Source organism: Leptonychotes weddellii, chromosome 1 (genome assembly GCF_054177405.1).
Source record: "Leptonychotes weddellii isolate Sample4059 chromosome 1, ASM5417740v2, whole genome shotgun sequence".
NCBI classification, from domain to species: Eukaryota; Metazoa; Chordata; class Mammalia; order Carnivora; family Phocidae; genus Leptonychotes; species Leptonychotes weddellii.
This window is the reverse complement of record NC_138369.1, coordinates 128,534,837-128,561,364: the sequence shown is the minus strand read 5'-3', so window position 1 is coordinate 128,561,364 and position 26,528 is coordinate 128,534,837. Positions and strand designations below refer to the sequence as shown.

Here is a 26,528-nt window from a genome sequence, read left to right as displayed (position 1 = left end):
AGCTCTTTGTGATGAACTGCATCTACTCCCCGCCAACCCTCCCGCCATTTGCCATGTCTTCCAATTTTCCATTATGGTAGTAGTTTTTGTTATGCAGAACTTTTTATTTTTATGTAGTTAATTTTTATTTTTTAATTGTGGTAAAATACATGTAATAGACCATTTTAATTTTTATTATTTTAATTTTCAGATTCTCAACCTCTGCACTGTTCTAGTGCTCCCTGAGAAGTTAAACACTCTCCTATCCCTCCACAAAAATGAGAGGAAAAAGTAGCAATATACTCTAATGACTGACACAAAACATTTATTAGTTTCTAACGAAAAGGCATACAAGATAGGGCTATCAGAAAAACAGAGAAATTAAAATTTATCTTAAGGTCAGGAAAACTTCTTCACAGACAAATAAGTGGTTAAATGTATAAATCCTATATATGTCACACTATTTTTTCCCCTTTTTGGTCATGGACTATTCCAGGAAAATTTAATTATACAACTTTTGAGGAGTTCTAACAGTGTCCACCCTAAAATGTTAAGTGAAATTGCTCTTAGAAAAATACTGGTTTGATGAGAAGACAGATATTAGTGTATTCTGGAGAAATTTGGTTAGTTTCTGACTAGACTTCATTCCAGCACAATCATTACTCAGAGGGCAATCACTTTTTTTTTTTTTTGAGAAAGGGCAAACTAGATTTTAAATTAGCATCAGAATTCTACCCATAATTACCCGATCAATATCAGAATAGATGCCATTAACTATGCAAAGATTAACAGAATTTCAGTTACAAAATTTGGAGGAAAAAAAATCTTAATAATGTACAAAAATATTGACAAATTTAAGCTAGAATTAGCTCTAGAATGTTTTATTTTTACTTTAAAAGGATGGACAACTAGAGATCAGCAGAAATGCTGTTAAAACTGCTATTTGCTTAAAATTGTTTATATTAATGAAAAAAAGATTAATAGTCTCCAAGTTAAATTTCACAAAATGAAATCACTGCCTTCTGATTTAACTTTCAGGGGTAAGATGGCAAAACCCAAGCATCAGACTCTCTTTTTCTGCCCATAAACACATATAAAAGTCAGCATCAATACAAATGATAATATAAGGAAATAAACACATGGTTATGTCTCAGGTCCCACAACAAAAGATATTATATTTAACTCTCCTACAGTAAAATTCCATTTTTTTCCTGGAATAGCAGATTAATAGAAATGTGAAATCCCTAAATTTCAGGCAATTTAGCAATTGATTTTGATTTTGATACCAGATACTATGATGTGAAAAGCTATAAAACCCAAATGTTTTCCATGTCATTTAGCAAAGAAAGGAGGAGGGAGAACCCTCTACCAAACTCCACCGGCTACTCCCTCCGAGGCCCAGTTTCTGATCACTCACTCAGTTCCAACACTTCCAAATGGTCAACCTGCCCCCACAGAGCTGCACCCCAACTCTTAACTCCTTTTGCATCAAGAGCCTAGTTTCCTTTCTGTCAACTGATTCTTAATTTTCCAGGAAACTCTGATTTTTCTGATTACGCATTGATCATAAACCATTTTAAATTGAAGAAAATGCTATAATGGTTAAAATAATTAAAGTGGAGATGAAAACTAGATTACTTTAGTGTTATGGAAGATGCATTTCAAGTGCTCTGCAAATACATGGGAAAGTGGCAAGAAAACTCACCCTGCCTGGGTTCCTAACTACTCCGTATAGTACCATCTTGCTTTGATTACTAGTTAGGACAAGAAGGGAAGCAAAGGCTGTAAAACATGCATTTCTGGGAAACAGAATGGCACTTGAAGATTTCTTGGGAGTTCACCAAGGCATTTTTATATCCGTAAGGATTGTCAAACTTAGTACATCATAATTATTAAAAAAGCAAAGGATTGGGACTCCTGCTTACCACTGAGTTTGGCAGAAACACATTTATATAGTCCTCCCTTGTAATCACACAGTCCTTTATAGACGATGAGTGTGACCATTATAAAGAGTCTATGACAGAAAAGAGAGCTTCACAATCCAGCTTTACTAGATTATAAAACACTCCTTCTCCCCATGCATTACTTTGTATATCTCTGAAACATCTGAAAAATACTTTTCTGTGACTTACTAGGCTGTAGGGAACTTTTAGATACATTACAATTATCTCTAGAAGAATTTGGCACCTTTCTCCCATTAACTGAATGTTTCAACTGGATCTTAAAAGACGGCTGCCAATTTTCATTTTTTGAGCCTCTCCAAGATTTTGAATGCTCTGTATCAGTCTGTTTTTTGAAGTTCCTATCTTTGGAATTCTTCCTCTGTCCATTTAACAATTTGTCTGGAGGTGAAGATGTAGGACGTAAATGATACTCATCTGGGGATCCTTTTTGCCGGTTTGGCTTCTTTTGTTCTTTATCTACTTCTTTCTGAAGCTGTAACGCTAATAACCTATCCTGTTCTTCTTGTTTATGTCTCTCAAAAAGTAAGTGTTCCAAATCTATCAGTTTTTGGGTAAAGTTGATTTCTGTTTCCTCTTGATCTGAGGAAGCTTCGGGGAACATTTTCCTTCTTTTTGCAGAAACGCATGGATCCCTGACTGCTTCAGACAAAGATTCCGGGTTTTTTCTTTTGGAAATATCTTTACTGATCGATAGACAAGAGTCTTCATTTTCTGTCTCAACTGTATTACTTCCAATTATCTGTGTCATACCTGATACAGTGCACCCACTCTCTGTTTTGCCATAAGGCTTAACTGCAGCTTCCCCAGAGCAGGGAACTCTGCCTTCAGGTCCCTCATGATTTAGGACACTTAGCTCTTTATCATGATTCGTTGGTCTCACTTTGACTTCCCCTTCAAGGCACCATTCTCCACCATCGGCACATAACTGAGGCATGGGTGACTCTGAAGACTTTTCACCCTGTTCTTGAATTTCCACGCATATTTGCCGAGAAAGTGTTGGCATATCTTCCTCAATTTCTGTATCTTGCCATGCAGGGCTCTTTACAACACTACTGTCAGTTTCCTGTAGAAAACAGAAAAAGACGGAGTGAACCACAGGAAAAACATCAAGTCATAATACAGAAGTCTAATATCGTGATACTCTGAGTGTTCACTACAGGATAGCATCACTACTAATAACGCATATTAACTCATAATAGTATTTTTATTCTGTGTGCCAATTTAGATTAAGGCATTCCTTCATTTTCATTCCCATGAAACCCTACAGATTAAAACCCACAAACTAGATTCTGTGTATGGTCAATAAGCTCTCACCGGGACCTGACCTCTCTTTCACCTTATACCTCTAGCCCAGAGGTTTTTAGTCCCTTTTTGTGCCACGGACTCTCCACCTTTCAGCATTTTGGTGAAGCTTACAGACCTCTTCTGAATACTTTAAAATATAAAAATAAATAAATGGGATTACAAAGGGAATAATTTATATTGCAACACAATTATATCATTCCTCATGTAATGTGCATCCAGTAATACATTAAATAGTAAGATCTACTGGGGCAAGTCTAATAACTTGTAATGCTGAAGTAGGATGAGTAACAATGGTATTTCAAGAAACCTGCCACAAACATAACATGATAAAAACCTGTGCTTTCCACTGATGACCAAAGGCACAGCTTTTGCTAACAGTATTATGGCTCGATGTCTACATTCGTAATTAAAGGAATGAGAGGTTAGGTGAAAGTAAAGATAAACCTTTTCCTCCATTTAAGTTCATATGTACTCTCTGGATTCTAACCACAGTCCTAGACCTTAGGTTAAGAACACTTGCTTTAAAAAAAAGAGAAAGAAAGAAGAAAGAAAAAAAGAAAGAAGAAAGAAGAAAGAAGAAGGAAAGGAAAGGAAAATGAAAGGGAAAAAAAAAAGAACCCTTGCTTTTGCCAGTATGTTTTTCTTTTCACTTATAGGTCTTAGGTAAGTGAAGACCTAGGATTCGTTCTGACCATAGAAAAGCCTTAAGAAAGGCTTTGGTGAAAATCTCAGAACAAAAATTACTCCTTGTTGTTAGAGATCTTAAATCTGTTCTTTTATCTACTTTGCTTTGTCTTTATCATTCCTTATAGCATTTCTTATGAACCAGTCCAGTTTGGACTGGATAAATTCCAGGTTACTTATCTAGTTTTGCTGTGAATATGAACACCAGGGTAGGACAAATATCCCCACCCTACAAAGCCTCTTCCATCCTCAGTTCTAGTATGAGCCAGACCATCTGGACTTGAATCCTCCCTCCAGCATCTCTACTTAAGGGACTCTGCACAAGTCTCTTATCTGCATGTGCCTTAGTTAATTCCTAACTGTAAAATGGGCACAAGAATGAATACCTTACCTTACAGAGTTGGTGCTTGGAGACTGAAGAAAATAATACATACATTATCTGGCACATGGTAAATGCCAATTAAATGATAGGTTTTAAACTACCTAGCTGAGTTTTAAAAAAATTTAGGAACCTCCTAGTGAAGGGTTAACAAAACTTCTCTGTAGGAAATGAACCTTGGTGTCAGCTCACATTTCCTAGTTCTATTCTCCTGGAAACCTAGTGACCTGTGTTACTAGGCCACATAGCTTATGGTAAAAATGACCTTCCTGGTGAATTGCATCTATACTAGGAGAACTATGAGTGATCTCTAAGTACCCAATGGGAAACCAAATCTTGGGGCTTCTGTGACTTACAACTCTTCCGACCTGCTGTGTTCCTTCCCAGGACCCCTGGAAGCTACACCCATTGGTTGTTAATAACTGACTCTTTATGGAGCACAGGGCTTCTAAGCCAGGGTGATTACCACATTCTCTGCATTGTCTCATTCCCAGGCTCTCACTTAGGAGCTCTATAGCGAAGACTCTTGCTGCACAGACATGCCTGACGCTACCCTACTAGCATGCTTTGTTTCTCATCCTCTAATTCTCCCTTAAACTGAAGCTGGGACCAGGGGTAGCCTATTTGGTTTTGCGAGTTTGATTGTCTAAGCCAGGGATCCACAAACCATGGCCCATGAACCAAATTCAGCCTGCTGCTTGCTTTTATAAATAGTTTTACTTGATCAAAGAGAAGTCTATTAGTTTATGTATTGTCTATGGATGCTTTCACACGAAAACAGCAGAGTTGAATAGTTGTGACAGAGACCACAGGGCCACAAAATATTTATTATCTGGCCCTTTAGAGAAGTTTGTTGACTCCTAGTCTAGGTGAGCCTAAGATGACTAAGAAAGGGTATTCCATATACCAGAGTGACTAAAAAAAAAAAGTTAGGAAACTACAAGTATTAGCAATCTATAGCATTAGTAAACTTGCCAAATTGAGAACATCTTTAGCATCCACATACCTTAGACGTGGAGTCCTTCCTCCTTTCTTGTACAATTTCAAACTGTGATGCTGACCCAAACTGAGATGTAGGTGACAAATACCTTACCCCAAAAAAAAAAAAAAAAAGGTTTACCAAAGTTTGAATGGTTTGACAGACAAGTGGCATGTAACCAACATAATAAGCCAGATTACCTACTTATGTAAAGGTTGTCTGGTCTGCTGTTTGGCTGACTGATCAGAAAGAATGTATTTTATCTCCTTGTCTCAGGTATTTTGGCCTAATTCCCAAGCAAAACTTAAAAGGCTGAGTACTATATTTTAGTGAAAAACAGCAGAAAAGGAAGTAAAAGTCAAATCTAAATATTTCTTAATTCTCAAAAAAAATTTCAAAAGGTAGATTAGCATCGAAACAACGCAAGACTATAAAGTCTTTCCAAAAGTAATGGAAATGACATTTTAAATCAGGAGAAAGGAGATGTTTCTTTTTAATGCCACGAATTCTGGCTGTTTACTACATTTTTAATGTCTACTATTGGGAAAGCACTCATAATTAGATTCTCTACCACTTTGGTATACAGATTTTCTTAGATACATATTTTATATCAACTATCTGCCTAGAGAAATACAGATACATCAATACATGAGTGTAAGGGCATCTCTAAACTTCTAAGCATCTCTAATAGGCTGTTTGCCACTGAAAACATGGAAGTTTGTACTCTGATGAAAAATGCTGTAAAAAAATGGGAATAAAAGGACAGGTTATGAGATGGTAGGTATACTTAAAAAACTGTAAAAAATCTAAACACATATATAACTATGCTTAAAAATGGCAGAAATGTCCTAAAATGTTGGCTGTCTTCAAGTGGTGGTAACTTTGGGTGATTTTCAAGGAGTATCAAGCTGTTGTTTTTATAATTAAAGAGAACAACAGAAAAATGTCTGATTGCAAATAATATGTAAAACCATAAGTTCCACTGTGTCCAAAGTACCAATGAGTATGTGGAAAAATAAAAATCTAGACAAAGATGTCATATAAAGAGCAAAGAATAATATCCCTTATAGATTAGAGTACCTAAACCACACATTTAGTTGATTCAATCTAAATACTTACTCTGCAAACTTGTAAGTACAAGAACTACCTTTTCAATTGATAAGAGAAAACAGGAGCCCAGGGTTAGTCCCTTTTATTTATTTATTTATTTATTTTTGAGAGCGTGCGCACGTGTGTGCACATGAGGGTAAGGGCAGAGACAGAGGGAGAGAGAGAATCTTAAGCAGGCTCCATGCCCAACAGAGCCTGACCTATGGGACATGTGGCTCGATCCCACGACTCTAAGACCATGACCTGAGTCAAATTAAGAGTTGGATGCTTAACCGACTGAGCCACCTAGGCGCACCTAGTCTCATTTTGTTTCCCAAAGCTGAAGAATCCCTTCTGCCAAAGTTGGATATTAGTTTCCAAAAAAGAATTACTATAGCATAATAGTTTTTTTTTGAAATCCATAAGCAGAGAAAACGTGACCAGATACTTATTCAACATAATCAGGAAAGATTTATGAACTGTCCTGAATATTCTTTATGATAACTGGGTAATGTATGAATACATGCTCATCCTAAAAAAGTAAACAGAAATATAGGACATATATACCATCATCCCTTTCCATTCCAATTTGCTTCCTCATACGTAACCAATTGCTTTAAAAATATGATTTCTATATAATACGCACTATCTCTTTTTTAAAACAATCATATTCTGTGACTTCCTTTTTTCACTTAAGTTCTTAAAGATCTAAGAGAGTATGTCTCGGTCTACATCATGAAAACAAAGAGTTTACAAGAGAAGAGTTACAAAACATATGTAAGAATACATAGTGGTTCAGGAAGAGGGATACTGACTGGGAAAGGACACCAGTGAACCTTTTGAAAATATTCTGTAGCTTAATCTGGAGGATGGTTTATACATAGGTAAAAATTCACCAAACTACGCTTAAGATTAGTGCACTTTAATATATGTATGTTACCATTTTTAAAAGTTTTAAATCTTTATATTATCATAAAAACCCAAAACTTATCAATGGTTTAAGTGGGGGGGATCACTGATTTTAAAATCCTTTATGGGGCCTCCTCTTTGTCCCCCACCTCAGAGACAATGACTATCCAGAGTTTTTTCTTACTTTTAAAATAGTTTTATCACACATTTGAATCCCTAAACATGAATTGCTTAGTACTGCATTTTAACCTTTACATATACAGAATCATACTACATGTATTCTACCAACTTTTTTTCTTCACCCATTTTCATGATTCATGCATGTTGTCCTCAGCTAGATTCATATTGACTGTTGGATAGTACTCAGCTCTACTTGGAGACATCTGGCTGCTTTGGCTCTTTGCTATTATGAATAGCACTGCTGGGAACATTCCTGTACATATCTTCTAGGGTTTCTTTGGCATCTACACCCCAGAGTCCTGGAGTATCAACCTTTTACATTTCCACCTAATATGTAAGTGCTCCTTATCGTCTACGACACTTAATATTGCCAGAAAGCTTAATTTTTCCAATAGGATGAGCTTGAAATGCTACCCCACTGTGATTTTAATTTGTGTTTCCTTAATTACTAATAAGGTTCAATATCTTCTCAAATATATATTAACTTTCAGGTTTCGTTTTCTATGAAGTCAAAATTTTTTACCTATTTTTCTACTGATCTTTTTCTTACTCAGAGGTGGGTATTTCTGTAATAGTACATTACCTTTTTTCAGTTAAGTAAGTTAAAATTTCTTTTTCTTTTTTTTTTTTTTGTAAGTAGGTTCCATACCCATCGTGGAGCCTAACATGGGCCTGAACTCACTCATGAGATCAAGACCTGAGCTGAAATCAAGAGTCAGATGCTTACCTACTGAATCACCAAGGCACCCCAAGTTAAAATATCTTCTTATAGATCATCATTTTATCCTCTAAAGGTGTTTTGATAAAAACATTCTTAATCTTATAATCTAATTATTTTTTGCTCTTTAAAATATCCTTCCCCAGGACACCTGGGTGACTCAGTCGGTTAAGGATCTGCCTTCAGCTCAGGTCATGATCCCAGGGTCCTGGGATCCAGTCCCGCATCGGGCTCCTTGCTCAGCAGGGAGTCTGCTTCTCCCTCTCCCTGCTGTTCCCCCTGCTTGTGCACGCGCTCGCGCTCTGGCAAATAAATAAAATCTTCCAAAAATAAAATATCCTTCCCCAAAGATAATCTCCTTCATTATCTTTCTAAAGTTTTATAGTTTGTCTTTTTAATAAGATCTTTCATTCGCCTTAATTGTTATATATAGTATGAGTAGAGATCCAAGCTCATTCTTTCCTCATACAGTCCACTGTCCCAGCAGCATTTATTGACAAATTCATCCTTTTCCCATTGCTCCCAACATGAGCAATGACGACTACTGTCCTGGTTACTCAAAGTACCCCAAAACTTAGTGGCTTAAAACAACAAACATTATCTTACTGCTACTGAGGGTCAGGAATCCAAGAGCAGCTTAGCTGGTGGTTCTAGCTCAGGATCTCTCATCAGGGTCTAGTGAAAATGCTGGTCAGTCATCTAAAGGCTTGACTGGGGCTAGAGGATCACCTTCCAAGAAAGCTCACTCACAAAGGTTATTCTGGAGGTCCCACTTCTTTACTGGCTGTTGGCAGAAGTCCCCAGTTCCTTACCATGTGGGCCTCTCCATAGGGCTGCTCACAACAGGGCAGCTAAATTTTCCACAGCAAGTAATCCAAAAGAGAAAAGTCACAGTGCCTTTTAGAACTTAGTCCCCCAAATGTACAATGTCTCTTTGGGTAATTCTATTTGTATACTTAAGTCCAGCCCACATTCAAGGGGTGGAGAATTGGGCTCTGTCTTTTTAAGGGAGTAGTATCAAAGAATTTGTGGACATATTTTAGAAACACCAAAGCCCTCACGGAGGCTGCATAAATTGCTGTATTTCTAAACTATTACATTGCCTCAATTATTTTGTTTATCCATCCCTGTGCAAATACCACATACATTTACTTGTACATTTTAAAGCATCCAACTCTCCATCACACATTTTATCTCTCTTTGGCAGTATCTGAAAGCCCTTTCTCTTCCATATAAATTTTTAATTCAGTATGTCAAGTTTAAAAAAAGGTTAGGATTGGGGGGAGACGAACCATGAGAGACGATGGACTCTGAAAAACAAACTGAGGGTTCTAGAGGGGAGGGAGGTGGGAGGATGGGTTAGCCTGGTGATGGGTATTAAAGAGGGCACGTTCTGCATGGACCACTGGGTGTTATGCACAAACAATGAATCATGGAACACTACATAAAAAACTAATGATGTAATGTATGGTGATTAACAATAAAAAAATTTTTTAAAAAGGTTAGGATTGTGATTTCAATTGCACTGAATCTGTTGATCAGTTTGGGGAGATCTGACATTTGGCATCACTGTAATATTAGATATCTTCCAATCCACGAATCCTGCATATTTCTTTAATATGATAAAATTTTATAATATTCTCCATAAGGTCTTATAGATTTTGCAGTAAATTTATTTCTAAGCACTTTTTATTTTCTAATGCTATAATAAACTGAATCTTAAGTTACATTTCCAACAGACTTTTTGTAGATTTTGCATCCACCAAACTTGCTAAACTCTTGATTTTAAAAGTGTATCTCTGACCTCTCAGATTTTCAATGTATTTGCTATATTCCACCTCTAATAAGAATGGTTTCTTTTCCAAGCTCATTACCTTTTGTTTCCTTTTATTGTCTTACTGTGCAGACTGAAATCTCTAGCACAACACTGAACAGAAGTGGTAAATGGCAGGCCACCTTTGTATTTTCCTTAACAGGAATGATTTCCATTTACTACCATAAAGTATGATATCTGGTATAAATTTCCTAGTAGATATCCTTTAACAGGTAAGTTTCTTCCTATTCCCACTTTATTAAGAATTCTCATTCTCATGCTTTTGATATTTAAATGGTTAATAGTTAATAGGTTAACATTAAATCATCATCTAATATTAAGCCAGCAATGTATTACTGGAATTGTCATTTTAAATATATTCTTGGGGCACCTGAATGGCTTAGTCAGTTAAGTGTCTGACTCTTGGTTTAGGCTGTCATGATCTCAGGATCATGAGACAGAGCCTTGCACTGGGCTTTGCGCTTAGCTCAGAGTCAGCCTGGGATTCTTTCCCCTCCCTCTCCCTCCCGCTCTGTTCCTCCCTCTGTCTCTAAAATAAATAAATAAATAAATGAAGGAAGGAAGGAAGGAATAAATAATTTATTTTCAGCCTTTCTCCCTTTTTCTTTCTTTTTTTGAAATATTTTATTTATTGTCGGAGAGAGAGAGTATAAGCAGGGGGAGCGTCAGGCAGAGGGAGAAGCAGGTCCCCTTGCTGAGCAAGGAGCCCGATGCGGAACTGGATCCCAGGACCCTGGGATCATGACCCGAACCGAAGGCAGACACTTAACTGACTGAGCCACCCAGGTGTCCTGTTTCTCCCTTTTTCTGATATGTCATTTAAGGTTTTCTAAATACCACTTCAGCTACCTTCCAAAAGTTTGGATGTATAATACTTTCAGTTCTATTATTTCCATCAAGATTTCTTCAACCAATGAATTACTTAGCAGTTTTTCTTAATTTTCAAACACTTGAGTGGTCTTTTTGTTAATCATTTCAAATTTGAGGTGAAATCCTATGACACAAAATTAACCATTTAAAAATGTACAGTTCAGTGGCATCTTAGTATGTTTATGAAGTTGTAAAACCCCATCACCTCTACTCAGTTCCAAAATGTTTTCATCATCCCCAAAGGAAACCATGCATGTGTTAAGCAGCAGCTCCCCATCCCCACCACTCCCCAGCCACTGGCAACTACAAACCTGCTTTCTGTCTTTACACATGTACCTAGTCTAGCTATTTCATATAAATAAAATTGTATAAAAGGCAGCCCCTTTTTGTCTGGCTTACTTCACTTATCATGTTTCTGAGGTTCATTTATGTTACAGCATATATCAGTATGTCACTCCTTTTTAGAGCTGACTAATATTCTCTTGTATGGATTATACCACATTTTGTTTATCCATTCATCCTTCAATGGACATTTGCATTTGTCCATCCTTTGGCTGTCTGAAGTGCTGACAGAAACATCTATGTACAAATATTTGTTAGAATTCCGGTTTTCAATTCTTTTGAGTAGATAGGTAGGAATGGAATTGCTGGGTCATATGGTAATTCTGTTTAACCTTCTGAGGAACTATCACATTGCACCATTTTATATCCTCACCAGTAATCGTACAAGATTCCAATTTCTCCGATCCTTGCCAACACTTATTTTCCTCTTTTTGGATTACAGACATCCTAGTGAATATGAAGTGGTATCTAACTGTAGTTTTGATTTGCATTTCCATAATGACTACTAATATTGGGCATCTTTTTCATGTGCTTATTGGCCATATATACATCACTGGAGAAATGTCTATTCATGTCCTTTGCTCATTTTGAAACTGGGTTGTCTTTTAAGTTATATAAGAATTCTTATATATTCTAGAGATTAGACGTTATCTGTTTTTAACTTTGCTTTAACTTTAATCTACTAGTTTCTCAATTTCTTCAATTTCTGCTTTTAAATTCATCTGTCCATTTTTGTATTTCTAGTAAATTTTTATCTTTATATATTTCAAAGTATATATTTAGGTACGTGAAGATTCATGACAGTTACATCCTTTAAGCAGAACAATATTACATCAATATGAAATATCTCTGCTTTTCTCTTAATGGTTTTTCTCTTGATTTCTACTTTGCATAACATCAGCATTAACAATACTGATACTGAGACATCTGTTTTTCTCTTTTAATAGCAATCTCCGGGGCGCCTGGGTGGCTCAGTCGTTAAGCGTCTGCCTTCAGCTCAGGTCATGATCCCAGGCTCCTGGGATCGAGCCCCGCATCGGGCTCCCTGCTCCGCGAGAAGCCTGCTTCTCCCTCTCACACTCCCCTTGCTTGTGTTCCCTCTCTCGCTGCCTCTCTCTCTGTCAAATAAATAAATAAAATCTTTAAAAAAATAAAAAAAATAAAAAAAAATAGCAATCTCATTTAACTGCCCCCCCAAATCTCCATCTCCCTGCTCCAAAATGAAAATTTCTATGAGTTTTGGAAGGAGGTAAATTACCTGCACATATTTATTCAACTGAGCCAAAACCCCTTACATATTTTTACTAATTTATTTTTAAAATAGGCTCCACACCCAACGTGGGACTTGAACTCATGACCCTGAGATTAAGAGTTGCATGACCTACCAACTGAGCCAGCCAGCTGCCCCTGTTTTTAAACTCTAGATTGTGGTTCTTAAACTTTTCCAACTGTTAATTAGTATGGGAAAGCTTATATACTAATAAAATCATCAACTCTACCTGCTCCTGGAGGGGCACTGTGAGGAGACTAAATCCACACCACTACTAAATCACTACTGACTACCTGACTCATGTTTTTTGTATAGTAGAGAAGAAATATAGTGCATAAACTGAGAAAAAAAGGGTGGGGGAATGACCTAGATGCCAAGTTATAAACTTTTTCAGTGAGGATGACCTTGTATGGGACTAGCTTTTCTCATGTGAATCTAAACCAAGAGAAAAAGGAATCCAAATGGTTAATTCTGAGAAAATAGGAACATGAAAATCCTGAGGCATCAAGATAAAAAAAGACTTCAGGGACACCTAGGTGGTTCAGTTGGCTAAGCATCTGATTCTTGATTTTGGCTCAGGGCATGATCTCAGGGTTGTGAGACTGAGCCCTGTGTCAGGCTCTGCGCTGGGCGTTGGTGCCTGCTTGGGATTCTCTCCCTCTCCCCCTGCCTCCCCTTCCCCACTCTTTCCCCCTCTCTCTTAAAACAAAACAAGACTTCATATCTATCTTCAGGATAACCAGGCATCTAAGCTAGCACCCTTATTTTCACTTTACATCAATCTGAGACCATCTCAGACCATCTGGAGAGTTTTCATGCAAAGTTCATGGACCAAATTTTAACAATCAGCGGACTATATAAGCAAAAACACCAGCATACAGTAAGTGATCAATAAATAACTGATAGGGGCACCTGGGTGGCTCAGTCAGTTAAGCATCTGACTCTTGATTTTGGCTCAGGTCATGATCTCAGGGTTGTGAGATCAAGCCGTATACTGGGCTCCATTCTGGGCATGGAGTCTGCTTAAGATTCTCTCTCTCCCTCTCCCACTGGCCCTCCCCAACCCCCTATCTGTGCACACGCTCTGTCTTTCTCTCTATCCCTCTAAATACATACATACATATTCATGTTCACTTACTTATGAATATCTCCAGTGTTTGTTTGTTTGTTCTTACTTTTCTTTTGAGACTTGGTTGTGACTGTATCAGATTTTCTGGAATTCAAGGGAGAAGCCAAGACACTTCCATCACAGAAATTGTTCTTCAACAGAAAAAGCATAACAGACATTATTTAAAGAAATCGTAATAAAATAGGCTATTATTTTGACTAATTCAGAATCCACAATGAAATTTTTCAGGAATTATGCTCACATTTAAATTTTACACATCCTTTGAATAACTGACCATGCATAAATTAGTATAAATAGGATTATGTCCATCCAAGTTGGTCTACATTAATTACATTTTTACTTTGCATTATAAAGCACAAAGGGCATGATGATACTAATAATCATTTTTCTAATGAATGGCTTCATATAATTATAACTACCTTAATCTATAGGGGAAAATTCAAAGAGTTGTGGATATACCTGGAATAAAAGGTAATTTTATGTAAAAATAATTTAATTTAGGGATTTAAGAGCATACCAATATCATAAATATTTACTTGCTATCCCAGTCTCACAAGCTTCTCACTACACTACTGGAGAAATTAATATACTTAGTGATGGTAGACATTTGGCCCTGGACCACCAAACTTTCTCAAGTAAACCCAGAATTCTTATAAAATATCAATAGATCTACTGTTTTAATTCCTGTTAAAAACAAGAAGGTTTGGAACAAGACTCTTGACAGGTAAAGATGACCCCAAATTCTCCTCTTTGATGTATTTTCTTACCTATGTCATTTGTTTTTCTATTGATCAATGTCTTTAATTTCCTGATTGTGTACCTTTTCAAAACTATTCTACTAAAATTTTAAAAAGAAGATATATATATATTAAAGAGGGCAGGGGTGCCTGGGTGGCTCAGTTGGTTAAGCTTCTGACTTGACTGTGGCTGAGGTCATGATCTCCAGGCCCATGTTAGGCTCTGTGCTGGGCATGGAGCCTGCCTGGGATTCTCTCTCTCTCCCTCTAAAAAAAAAAGGGGGGGGGCATATAATCTAAAACTTGGGTACACTATTATGAATAGTAGGCCTCTCAAAAAAAAAAAAAAAAATCCCAATTCTGGATATACTTTGTTTGGGTAAGTATATTTTAAGGTATTTGTTGTTTAAAAGCGGAGGAATTATTTTTAGAGGCTCTCAAACCTCAATGTACACCAGGCTTCCCTAGATGCCTCCGGGAATGGTATTCCCTAAATCCCATCCCAGAGAATCTGATGCAGTAGATTTAGAACAGGTATGGGAATTTGTATTTTAAAAGAACCCCAGGTGATTCTGCCAGGTTCTTCCAAATCACTGGGTCCCATTGTACCCTCAAGTCTTAAAGTATGGTTTTACCATCCTTTCTTCTATTCATGTAGTAATTTAACTACAGCAAGATAATAAAATCCAAGTCTAGTGTATTACTTAAAAATTTAATGTGCTTCACTTTCAAAAAGTGATTTGCATCCATACAATGGAATATTATGCCATTCTTAAAAAGAATTAGATAAGACTGTATGTATTTACAGGAACAATCTCTAAGATATATCAAGTCAAAAAAGGCAAGGAAAAAACAGTGTGATTGATACATTCTTTTTAGGTAAGAAAATATAAAATATAGAAGTTAGCACTGTTAATAGTGCTAACTTTTGGGGAAAGAGACTAATGTAATGGAACAGGAATGAGAATACAGAAATGGGAGGGGAGAGAGGAAGCTTTCACTTTTAATAGCTTTCCTACATACTCTGAATTTACTAACATAGAGCAAATATGTAACATGCAAAAAATTTAACAATATGCAAAAAAAAAATTTGTTTTAAGTAGAGCAAATATGTCAGAAATTGCTTCTAGTCATGGTGAACACTTCCTCAGATCTTTAAAAACCACATAGTCGGGAAGCGCAGTTGGTTAAGTGGCTGACTTGGTTTCAGCTCAGGTTGTGATCTCCGCGCTCGGGGTGGGGTCTGTTTGAGATTCTCTCTCCCTCTCCCTCTGCCCCTCGGCTCATGCTCTCTTTAAAATAAGTAAATCCTTTAAAAAAAAAAAAAGAAAGAAAGAAAGAAAACCACATAGTCTAAAGCAATAGGAACATTAATACTTCAAAGTTCTCTCCTAAAACTTACAATATTAATGCTTATCTTCCTTGCTAGTTCTTCATCACTTTTCACTTGTTCTTCCATCTCTCTTCGCCTTTTTTCTGCCTGTCGTTTTTCCTCCTCTTCCTCCTCTGCTAATAATCTCTGTATGTATTCTTCACTGGCTTTGTTTTCTTCTTCCTCACTGGCTCGTCGCTCTGCCTCCACCTTAAAAATGATTAATAAAGAACACTTCTCTGAACTTTTTTAATATACTTGCAACATTCCTTTTTTTTTTTTTTTAAAGTAGGCCCTATGTCCAGTGTGGAGCCCAACACAGGGCTTGAACTCATGACCCTGACGCCAAGGCCTGAGCTGAGATCAAGAGTCAGACACTTACCCAACTGAGCCTCCCAGGTGACCCTATACTTGCAATATTTCTTTTTTTTTTTTTTTTTTTTAGTTTATTTACTTATTTGAGAGAGAGAACAAGCAGTGGGGAGAGGCAGAGAGAGAGAGAGAGATAGAGAGAAGCAGACTCCCTGCTGATCAGGACCCCAAGACAGGGCTCGATCCCAGGATGTGGAGATCATGACCTGAGCCGAAGGCAGACGCTTCACCGACTGAGCCACCCAGGCACCCCTTACTTGCAATATTTCTCAAGAAGAATGGTAAAAGTAATAAAAAAGAACAAATTGGCAAGAATTAAAATGTTTCAAATGGAGTACAAATCTGAAGGCAAATTCCTGCCAAACAGTTCAAGATGTCTCTCCAAGGAAGCCTTCCCTAATCAGCTCAATGGAAATCTTGATCAAACCACCATCCCTCTTCACCGCAGTCCTACCAAACTTTCAACTACACTGTTATAATATTTGTGGAAATGTCTCTAGGTAATACCTTTCCCTGGTTAACTCAATGCTATGTGCTTACTAACTTAGGCCCAGATTTCTGAACCAAACGCTAACAAAGGGGATGGAATGATAAAAACTGAGACTAATCAGGGTCTAACCCTGAAGTTAGGAAGAATCCCTCAGGCCTAGTTGGCAGGAGTGGAGTGGCTGCTGAAGCAGCAGCCACAATGGTGATTATGTGATTTACAGATGAGGAAACAGACACAGAAAAGCAAGTAACTTTCTTTTTGAAAAGCAAGTAACTTTCTTAGGTCATTAATTGGCAGAGTGGAGACTCAAACTCAAATTCTAAGACTTAAGGCCATGCTTGTGGTCATTTAAACTATACTTCCTGAAAGAAATAATACAAGAACCATTTTAGAAATCCAAAGGATTTGACTCAAGAATAAGTCCTTGATCCAGTTCAAGTGTAGGAGACATAAGGGTAAGTTTGTTAAAGACAAAGTTTTCGGGGCGCCTGGGTGGCTCAGTCGTTAATCGGCTCAGGTCATGATCCCAGGGTCCTGGGATCAAGCCCCGCATCGGGCTCCCTGCTCGGCAGGAAGCCTGCTTCTCCCTCTCCCACTCTCCCTGCTTGTGTTCCTGCTCTCGCTGTGTCTCTGTCAAATAAATAAATAAAATCTTTAAAAAAATAAAATAAATAAAATAAAGACAAAGTTTTCTTGCTCTTAAAAGAAAGTCATAGGAAAAGACTGCTGTTCCTTCCTCTGCATGTTGTATATGCACCTGAGGTTCAAAACTGCAGCCATTTTGCTATTAGCCTGAACTAAAGTACCTGACAGAAGTTAGCAAAGAAATGGAGCTAGAGCTCTGAATGAAACCAACCCTGAAGCCCCTACTACCTTTGGAATTCCAGTTAATTACAATGTTCTTATTTAAGGTAGTTTAAGTTGGGTTTTCTTTTACTTCTAGTCAAAAGCATCTTTATAGAACCTATTCTCACTACACTGTTGTAAGGACTAGATTATTCCTTTAAAACCTTTACTTAAGGGACGCCTGGGTGGCTTAGTCGGTTGGGCATCTGCCTTCGATTCAGGTCATGATCCCAGGGTCCTGGGATCGAGTCCTGCATCGGGCTCCTTGCTAGACAAAGGAGCCCGCTTCTCCCTCTGCCTGCCGCTCCCCCTGCTTGTGCTCTCTCGCTCTCTCTGACAAATAAATAAATCTTAAAAAAAAAAAAACCCAAAAAACCCTTACTTAAGGAGGCACCTGGGTGGTGCAGTCAGTTAAGCATCCAACTCTTAGTTTCAGCTCAGGTCGTGATCTCAGGGTTGTGAGCTTGAGCCCCATGTCAGGCTCCAAGCTCAGTGTGGACTCTGCTTGAGATTCTTTCTCCCCCTCCCTCTGCCCCTCCTGCTCATGTTTTCTCTCTCTCAAATAAATAAATCTTTAAAAAAATAAAATAAAACCTTTACTTAAGGACACTGCTTAGACCATATGTTGACAATTAAGTTAACCATCATAACTATTTATTTATTTTTTAAGATTTTACTTATTTATTTGAGAGAGAGAGAGAGTGCACAGCGGGGCGAAGAGTAGAGGGAGAGGGAGAAGCAGACTCCCCACTGATCAGGGAGCCCGATGTGGGACTCGATCCCAGCACTCCGGGATAATGACCTGAGCCAAAGGCAGACACTTAACCGACTGAGCCACCAGGTGCCCCGGCCATCATAATTATTATTTTAGGTCTTCTGGAACTTGCACGGTCCAATACAGTAGCCACTAGCAAAGGCAGCTATTGAGTAGTTGAACTGTGACTAGTCCAAATCTATATGTAGTATTAAGGACAAAATACACAAAAGGTTTTGAAGACCCAGTAAGAAAAAATAATGTAAAACCTTTAGATGTTTATACTTTATATGCTCTTCTGTAAACATTACCCCCCTCCACAATTAGCCCTTCATGCTCTCCTCATCTACACTCATTATTTGTGTCCCCCAAAATTCATATGCTGAAGCCCTAATCCCTGATGGGGACAATATGTGGAGGTAAGGGCCTTTGGAAGGTAACTGGGTTATAAGGGTGAAGCCCCTATGAAAGCGATTAGCATCCTTATAAAGAAGAAACATGAGAGAAATAATCTTTCTCTCCCATGTGAGGACATAACGAATAGGCAGCTGTCTACAAGCCAGGAAGCAGGCCATCATCCAACAGCAGATCTGCCTGTGCCTCAATCTTGTACTTCCCAGATCCAGAACTGTGAGAAATAAATGTTTTTTGTTTAAGCCAACCAGTTTATGGTATTTTTGTTATAGCAGCCCCAATGGAATAAGATATCCATAATCTATCACCCTTTTTCCATCCTTTAAGTTCAAAGCTTCAGGGAAATGAAAAAAATCTTTCATAATTAAATGCTTAAGAATCACTATCAAAAACTAACTCAATAAAAAATTCACAAGCTAGCAAGATATAAAATAAGCAAAACTCAATTACATCCACATACAGAAATAATAACCAGTTAGTAGTTTTAACAGTTGAGAAGACAAAAATGATGTAGAAAAATTGGCAAAAGACATGGACAATTCACCCCGCAAAAATTATAAAAATGTCCCTTAATTATATGAAAATATAATTTTCCTCATAATAAGAAAAATAGCAAGTAAATCTGCACAGATAGGACTTCCAGCTTCTAGTAATGCCGGAGTAAAACACTGGTGGAAGACATCTTCCAACAGAATACAATTTTAAAACCTGGAAATTAGGGCGCCTGGGTGGCTCAGTTGGTTAAGCGACTGCCTTCGGCTCAGGTCATGATCCTGGAGTCCCAGGGTCGAGTCCCGCATCGGGCTCCCTGCTCGGCAGGGAGTCTGCTTCTCCCTCTGACCCTCCTCCCTCTCATGCCCTCTGTCTCTCATTCTCTCTCTCTCAAATAAATAAATAAAATCTTTAACTAAAAAAAAAATAAAAAATAAAAAAATAAAATCTGGAAATTATATAATAAGCAACCACCAAAGGAATTGGAGAGTGAACATAATCAGACAAACTGCTCCTCCTGGTTTTAAGCCTGGAGCTAACATAATCTAACACCCATGGAGGAAACTGACCCAGACTTAGGGTCACTTGATATTCTAAAAGGTTCACAGACAATTTACTGGGGAAAAGATGCTCGTTACAATACATGGGGGTAGAATAAGGGAGTATTTGTATGAGGAAAAAAAAAAAATCAATCTCAACTCCTACCTCATGTCATACTCAAAAACTAACTGAATGGATTACAGATCTAAACACAAAAACTAAAACAAATTTTGGAAGAAACTTTTGTGACCTTGGGTTAAACAAAGTTACCAAACTGTATACCGGGCACCTGGGTGGCTCAGCTGGTTGAGTGACTGCCTTCAGCTCGGGTCATGAACCTGGAGTCCTGGGATCGAGTCCCACATAGGGCTCCTGGCTCAGCTGGGAGCCTGCTTCTCCCTCTGACCCTCTCCCCTCTCATGCTGTTTCTCTCTCTCTCTCAAATAAATAAATAAATAAATAAAGTCATTAAAAAATTTTTTCTTTAAAAAAAACTGTATATCTAAAATTAGTAAATTTTCCTACACTGAAATTTACTATAGATAAATTCTACCTCAACAAAGTATTTTTTTAAAAGAAAAACTATGCCAATACCATTTCTCACCCATCAGATTAGCAAAAATTTAAAAGCCTGACAGTACTCTGTTGGCAAGGGTGTTTGGAAACAGGCATTCTCATTGAAAATGCAAAATGGTACCCCTATAAAGGAGAATTTGGCAGTTCTAACAAATCTACATGTCATTTACCTGAAACTTGGCAATCTCACGTCTAGAAATTTACCCTGAAGATCTATATGCACAGTATTGCAGTATTATTTGTAATTAGAAAATACTGGAAACTATCTTACTATCTTACCCTCTCTTGAATAATATGGAGTGATTTCCAGGGGATATTACCAAGTAAAAAAAGCAAAGTTCAAAAGAATATATAGTATGCAATATTCAATAAACAAGAGTAATATATCTATTTATCTTTACAAAAAACACCAAAGGAAGGATAAACTACACAGTGATAAAATTAGTTATCTATAGTGTGGTGGACACAGGGTGGATAAGGTACAGGAGGGAGTATCCACTCTGAGAATAACTTTTTATGTTATTTTTACTTTGGGGTGCATGTTAATATTCTACACATTTAAAAAATATACAACTAAATTAATAAAAATGGGAAGGGAAAATGAAAAAAATCTATCACATAAGAGCACAAATTATATATAAATAAAGCTAGTAACTACTGTGAACAAATGTAAAAAACAGGGGCGCCTGGGTGGCTCAGTCGTTTCACGTCTGCCTTCAGCTCAGGTCATGATCCCAGGGTCCTGGGATCGAGCCCCACATCGGGCTCCCTGCTCAGCGGGAAGCCTGCTTCTCCCTCTCCCACTCCCCCTGCTTGTGTTCCTGCTCTCGCTATCTCTCTCTCTGTCAAATAAATAAAATCTTTAAAAAAAAAAAAAGAAAGAAAAAGAAAAAAAAATGTAAAAACCAGAGCCTTTGTAAAGTACATTAAAATTTATATTTCGGGCGCCTGGGTGGCTCAGTTGGTTAAACCACTGCCTTCGGCTCAGGTCATGATCCTGGAGTCCCGGGATCGAGTCCTGCATCGGGCTCCCTGCTCGGCGGGGAGTCTGCTTCTCCCTCTGACCCTCCCCCTTCTCATGCTCTCTCTCTCTATCTCATTCTCTCTCTCAAATAAATAAATAAAATCTTTAAAAAAAAATTTATATTTCAATATATATTATTTATACAGGCATATATGGGGCACCTGGGTGCTCAGTCAGTTAAACGATTTTGGCTCAGGTCATGATCTAAGGGTTATGGGATCAAGCCCCTCATGGGGCACCGCACTGAGTGCTGAGCATGGAGCCTGCTTAAGAGTCTCTCTCTCTCTTTCCCTCTGCCCCTTCCCCCACCATGGTACATGCATACACTCTGTCTCTAAAAATGAATAAAATATTTTTTTAAACAAACACAAAACTGTATGTAAAATCTGAAACTGAAAACACAAGAGAATTCTTCCAAAAAAGAATAACTACTTAGTACCTACCTTGCTTATCTCCTCCTCATACTCTCTTCTCAATTCCCCGGGTCTACTTAATAAGCGAACTGGCTGACAGTCATCAACTGTTTCAGATCAAGAAAGAAAATAATATTATAGGCAACACAGAATTTTATGGCTAGCTTTGGTTTTTCATTAAACCTGTATTAATATGAAAACGTGAAATTAGAATAAATGTACAATTATTAATAGCTATAGCAATACCTTCTCTGTGGAGTGCCATTTTATTTTTTTTCTAAAGATTTTATTTTTAAAATAATTTTAAGTAACTCTACACCCAACATATAGTTCAAACTTACAACCCCGAGATCAAGAGTCGCATGTTCTACTGACTGTGCCAGCCATGAGCCCCTATGAAATTCCACTTTATTTTATTTTTTAAAGATTTATTTATTTGAGACAGCGAGCATGCACACAAGAGGGAGAAGATGACTCTCCCCTGAGCAGGGAGCCCAACAAGGGGCTCAATCCCAGGACCCCGGGATCATGACCTGAGCCGAAGGCAGACACTTAACGAACTGAGCCACCCAGGCACTCCTGGAATTTCATTTTAAAAGAAAGTCCAGGGGTGCCTGGCTGACTCAGTCAGTGGAGTGTGTAACTCTTGATGTTGGGGTCGTGAGGTTTTTTTTTTTAAGATTTTATTTATCTATTCGTGAGAGAGAGAGAGAGAGAGATGCAGAGGGAGAAACAGGCTCCCTGCTCCGCAGGACCCTGCCCCAGGACCCTGGGATTATGACCTGAGCTGAAGCCAGTCACTCAACCAACTGAGCCACCCAGGCGCCTTGGAGTCATGAGTTTGAGCCCCATGTTGGGTGTAGAGATTATAAACTTAAAAGAAAAAGAAAAAGAAAGTCCAGAGGTTTTCTGGTTCAGAATGGCACATGAATACATATACTTAACTCTTGTTCTAGAATCTACTAAAATAACAGTATTAAAGGCATTTTTAAAAAGTAATCTTACAACAGCAAAGAGATTAGGGAAGGGTCAATCAGTAAACAGGAAACTTTAACAAATTTCTAGAAAATGGGATGGTGATGTAAAAGAGACAACTTATACATCAGAATGAAGAAAAATGCAACCTCTGAAAAGGAAAGTGAGTTAGGAGATCTGCCCTGTATACTGGAAGAGCAGCTCAGACTCAAAAACACAAGGCACAATAGAGACCACAGTGAGTAAGTGTGGGACAGGGAATTAAAAGTTCACGATCTGTTAAATCAGAATACTTGGCTGGAGGCATTTCTTCCTAAATGTGTGTGTAAGTGCATATATGCACACTCAAAAGTTATTTTTATTTTTTAAAGATTTTATTTATTTATTTATTGGAGAGCGAGCGAGAGAGAAACAGCATGAGAGAGGAGAGGGTCAGAGGGAGAAGCAGGCTCCCCGCTGAGCCAGGAACCCGATGTGGGACTCGATCCCAGGACCCTGGGATCATGACCTGAGCCGAAGGCAGTCGCTTAACCAACTGAGCCACCCAGGCGCCCCTCAAAAGTTATTTTTAAAATGTATTTATTTGAGAGAGAGCATGAGAACTTGCGTGAGCAGGGGACGGGGAAAGGGAGAGAAGCAGATTCCCCATTGGGAGTGGAGCCTGACCAGGGGCTGAACCCCACAACCCTGAGATCATGACCTGAGCAGAAATCAAGAATCAGATGTTTAACCCACTGAGCCACCCAGGAGCCCCTCAAAAGTTATTTTTTAAAGAAACTGAATTGTCTGGACAGGGCCAAGAGAGCTAATATGAGAGGTGGTGACCCAGAGCAAAGCCCTCTAAAATGTGGCACGTACGGTGGCGAAGCATAACGGCCAAGCATAACCTCAAACAATGTCTGCCAGTCACCACTGCCAATATACGTACAAGGAGCGTTATTCTAGGCCCTCATTTTTATTTATTTTTTTGTAGGGCCTCATGTGAAAGTAAAACCAAGGATCATCGGACATTTCAAACGAATCTACAGGATTCAAGAAACACTAAGCCACAATGAGGGGAAAAAAATCATCTCGAGTTAAACCTAGAAAAAGAGAACACAATTGCTCTTTTACAGGGGCAGCTACTACTCAACTCCAGCTGACTACTGCCCCGGGGAAACTTGGGTCGTCCTTGCCATATTTTCTGATTTTTTCAAAACAATCCGGAAATCCGTATTTTATTTGTTTAAGATTTTTAAGATTTTATTTATTTATTTGACAGAGAGAGACACAGCGAGAGAGGGAACACAAGCAGGGGGAGAGGGAGAGGGAGAAGCAGGCTCCCCGCGGAGTAGGGAGCCCGATGTGGGACTCGATCCCAGGACCCTGGGATCATGACCTGACTGAAGGCAGACGCTTAATGGCTGAGCCACCCAGGCGCCCTCTGTAGTTTTCTTTTCAACAGAAGTTTTGATTGTTGTTGTTTTTATGGTGGTAAAATGCATATAACAGAAAATTTACCACTCAAATCTCTTTTTTAAAGATTTTATTTATTCATTTATTTATTTATTTGAGAGAGAAAGCGAGTTGGGAGAGAAGCAGAGGGAGTGGGAGAGAGCTCTCAAGCTGACTCTCCACTGAGCGTGGAGCCCCAGGCAGGATTCAGCCTCATGACTCTGAGATCATGACCTGAGCCGAAATCAAGAGTCAGGCCAAGTTTGGCCTTCATATTTTTTTGTAAAGGAAGTGTTATTGGAACAGAGGCACTCATCTATATCAATGGCTGGTTTTGTGCTTACAATGGCAGGAGTTGAGTCACTGCAACAAAGACTACATTCATTGCCCACAGAGCATAAAATATTTATTATCTTGCCCTTTATGGGAAAAATTTGCCACCCCCTGAGCTGTCACATCTGGTATTACACTACCTCTCTACACATACCCTATCTTCCTTTTTTCAAAGTGCTATCATTGAAGTGCTGCTGTCCCTCCTGTCTTCCTGGGCTTCGTTTCTAGCCCCTACTATTTTTTTCAGGAGACATATATTTCTCACTCCTGTATTTCCCACTGTATTGCCTCAAATGAATCCTTCTCAACAGCTAAAATAAGAATTTGACATACTTCATTGCTACCTGTTACGGAGTTACATTACTGTTTTTAGTTCTACGAATTTGCAAACTGCTGGTCTGCAAGCCATGTAAAGCCTGCAGACATGTGTTATGTGACCCATTCAGTGCCAGCATTTAAAATTGGGAGATTTCTGGGCGCCTGGGTGGCTCAGTTGGTTAAGCGACTGCCTTCGGCTCAGGTCATGATCCTGGAGTCCCGGGATCGAGTCCCGCATCGGGCTCCCTTCTCGGCGGGGAGTCTGCTTCTCCCTCTCCCACTCCCCGTTTGTGTTCCCTCTCTCGCTGTGTCTTTCTCTGTCAAATAAATAAATAAAATCTTTAAAAAAAAAAAAAAATTGGGAGATTTCTCTGTCAAATAAATAAAATCTTAAAAAAAAAAAAAAAAGAGGGGCGCCTGGGTGGCTCAGTCGTTAAGCGTCTGCCTTCGGCTCAGGTCATGGTCCCAGGGTCCTGGGATCGAGCCCCGCATCGGGCTCCCTGCTCCCCGGGAAGCCTGCTTCTCCCTCTCCCACTCCCCCTGCTTGTGTTCCCTCTCTCGCTGTATCTCTCTCTGTCAAAATAAATAAAATCTTTAAAAAAAAAAAGAAAAAGAAAACTACAGGAGGATGGCTTGTTTCCTTCCCCTTAGAGAGTAGCATGCTCTTTGTGGTCATTTTGTAGAACAAAAGCCACCTTGGATAATCACCCATTGTTAATGTTTTGGGTGGCAACACTGGATTTTTACTTAAAGATTTAAAATGGCTTTGGAATAAACATTAAAAAAGAAAAGAAAAAAGAAAACCACAGGGCTATAATGGAGACAGTTAAGGTTCCACAACAGTAAACCAAGATTTAATATCTAACCTAACTTCAGCTTCATCCCCCTCAAATGTAACCTTTAACCACCCAAACTGGAATTTCCTGTAGGCAATACCCTGAGAGGCCCCTTCCCCTTAGGAGGGCGACCTTGCCTAAACACTGCATTCCTTGCTAATAAATTATTATTTGTTTTTATGCTTTAAATGTTTTTAAATATTTATATGTTTTTATTTTAAATATTTATCTGTTTTTATTTAAGAGTGAGAGTGGGTGGGTGTGGGGGGAGAGGTTCAGAGGGAATCTCAAGCAGAATCTCAAGCCAACTCAACGCTGAGTGCCAAGCCTGATGTGGGGCTCGATCCCACAACCCTAAGATTGTGACCAGATTTGAAATCATGAGCCAGACTCTCAACCAACTGAGCCACCCAGGCACCCCATTATTTTTTAAATGGCTCTTCTCTGCCTTTCCTTCCCTGCAGCTCAGAGGAGCCCTCTACTGCTTGCTGGGTGAGATGCTGCGCAATTCATGAATCGTTCAATGAAGTCAATTACATCTTCAAATTTACTTGGTTAAATTTTGTTTATTATTTTTTATTTATTTTTTTTACAGATTTTTTTCCCAGTTTCTTTTTATTATTTATTTATTTGTTAGAGAGAAGGAGAGGCAGGCAGAGGGAGAAGCAGGCTCCCCGCTGAGCAGGGAGCCTGATGTGGGACTAGATCCCAGGACCCCAGGATCATGACCTGAGCCGAAGGCAGACGCTTCACCAACTGAGCCACCCAGGCATCCCTAAATTTTGTTTTTTAATACTTCTATATGATATCAAACATTACAAAATTAAAAACAAACAACAAACTGGGAGGAGTTATTTGCAAATACATAAATCAATAGAGAATTAAATTAAATTAAATTTTCCCACTGTACTTAATATTGCTGTCTTACAGTGAGTGTTCTTCCTGAGCAGCCAAGATTCATTACAGGAATT

The 26,528-nt window shown here is 38.5% G+C and overlaps 1 protein-coding gene across 1 annotated transcript; it reads right to left on the bottom strand.

Annotated features, from left to right (window-relative positions):
* Positions 1-287: 287 nt before the first annotated feature.
* Positions 288-26,528, bottom strand: RNF168 (ring finger protein 168; the record flags this gene model as incomplete). The annotated part of the gene is made up of 6 exons (XM_081814541.1): positions 288-3,006; positions 5,318-5,399; positions 13,641-13,762; positions 15,771-15,950; positions 21,692-21,768; positions 26,486-26,528. Coding segments are annotated over 6 exons (1,449 nt in total), but the record flags the coding sequence as incomplete, so codon positions are not given.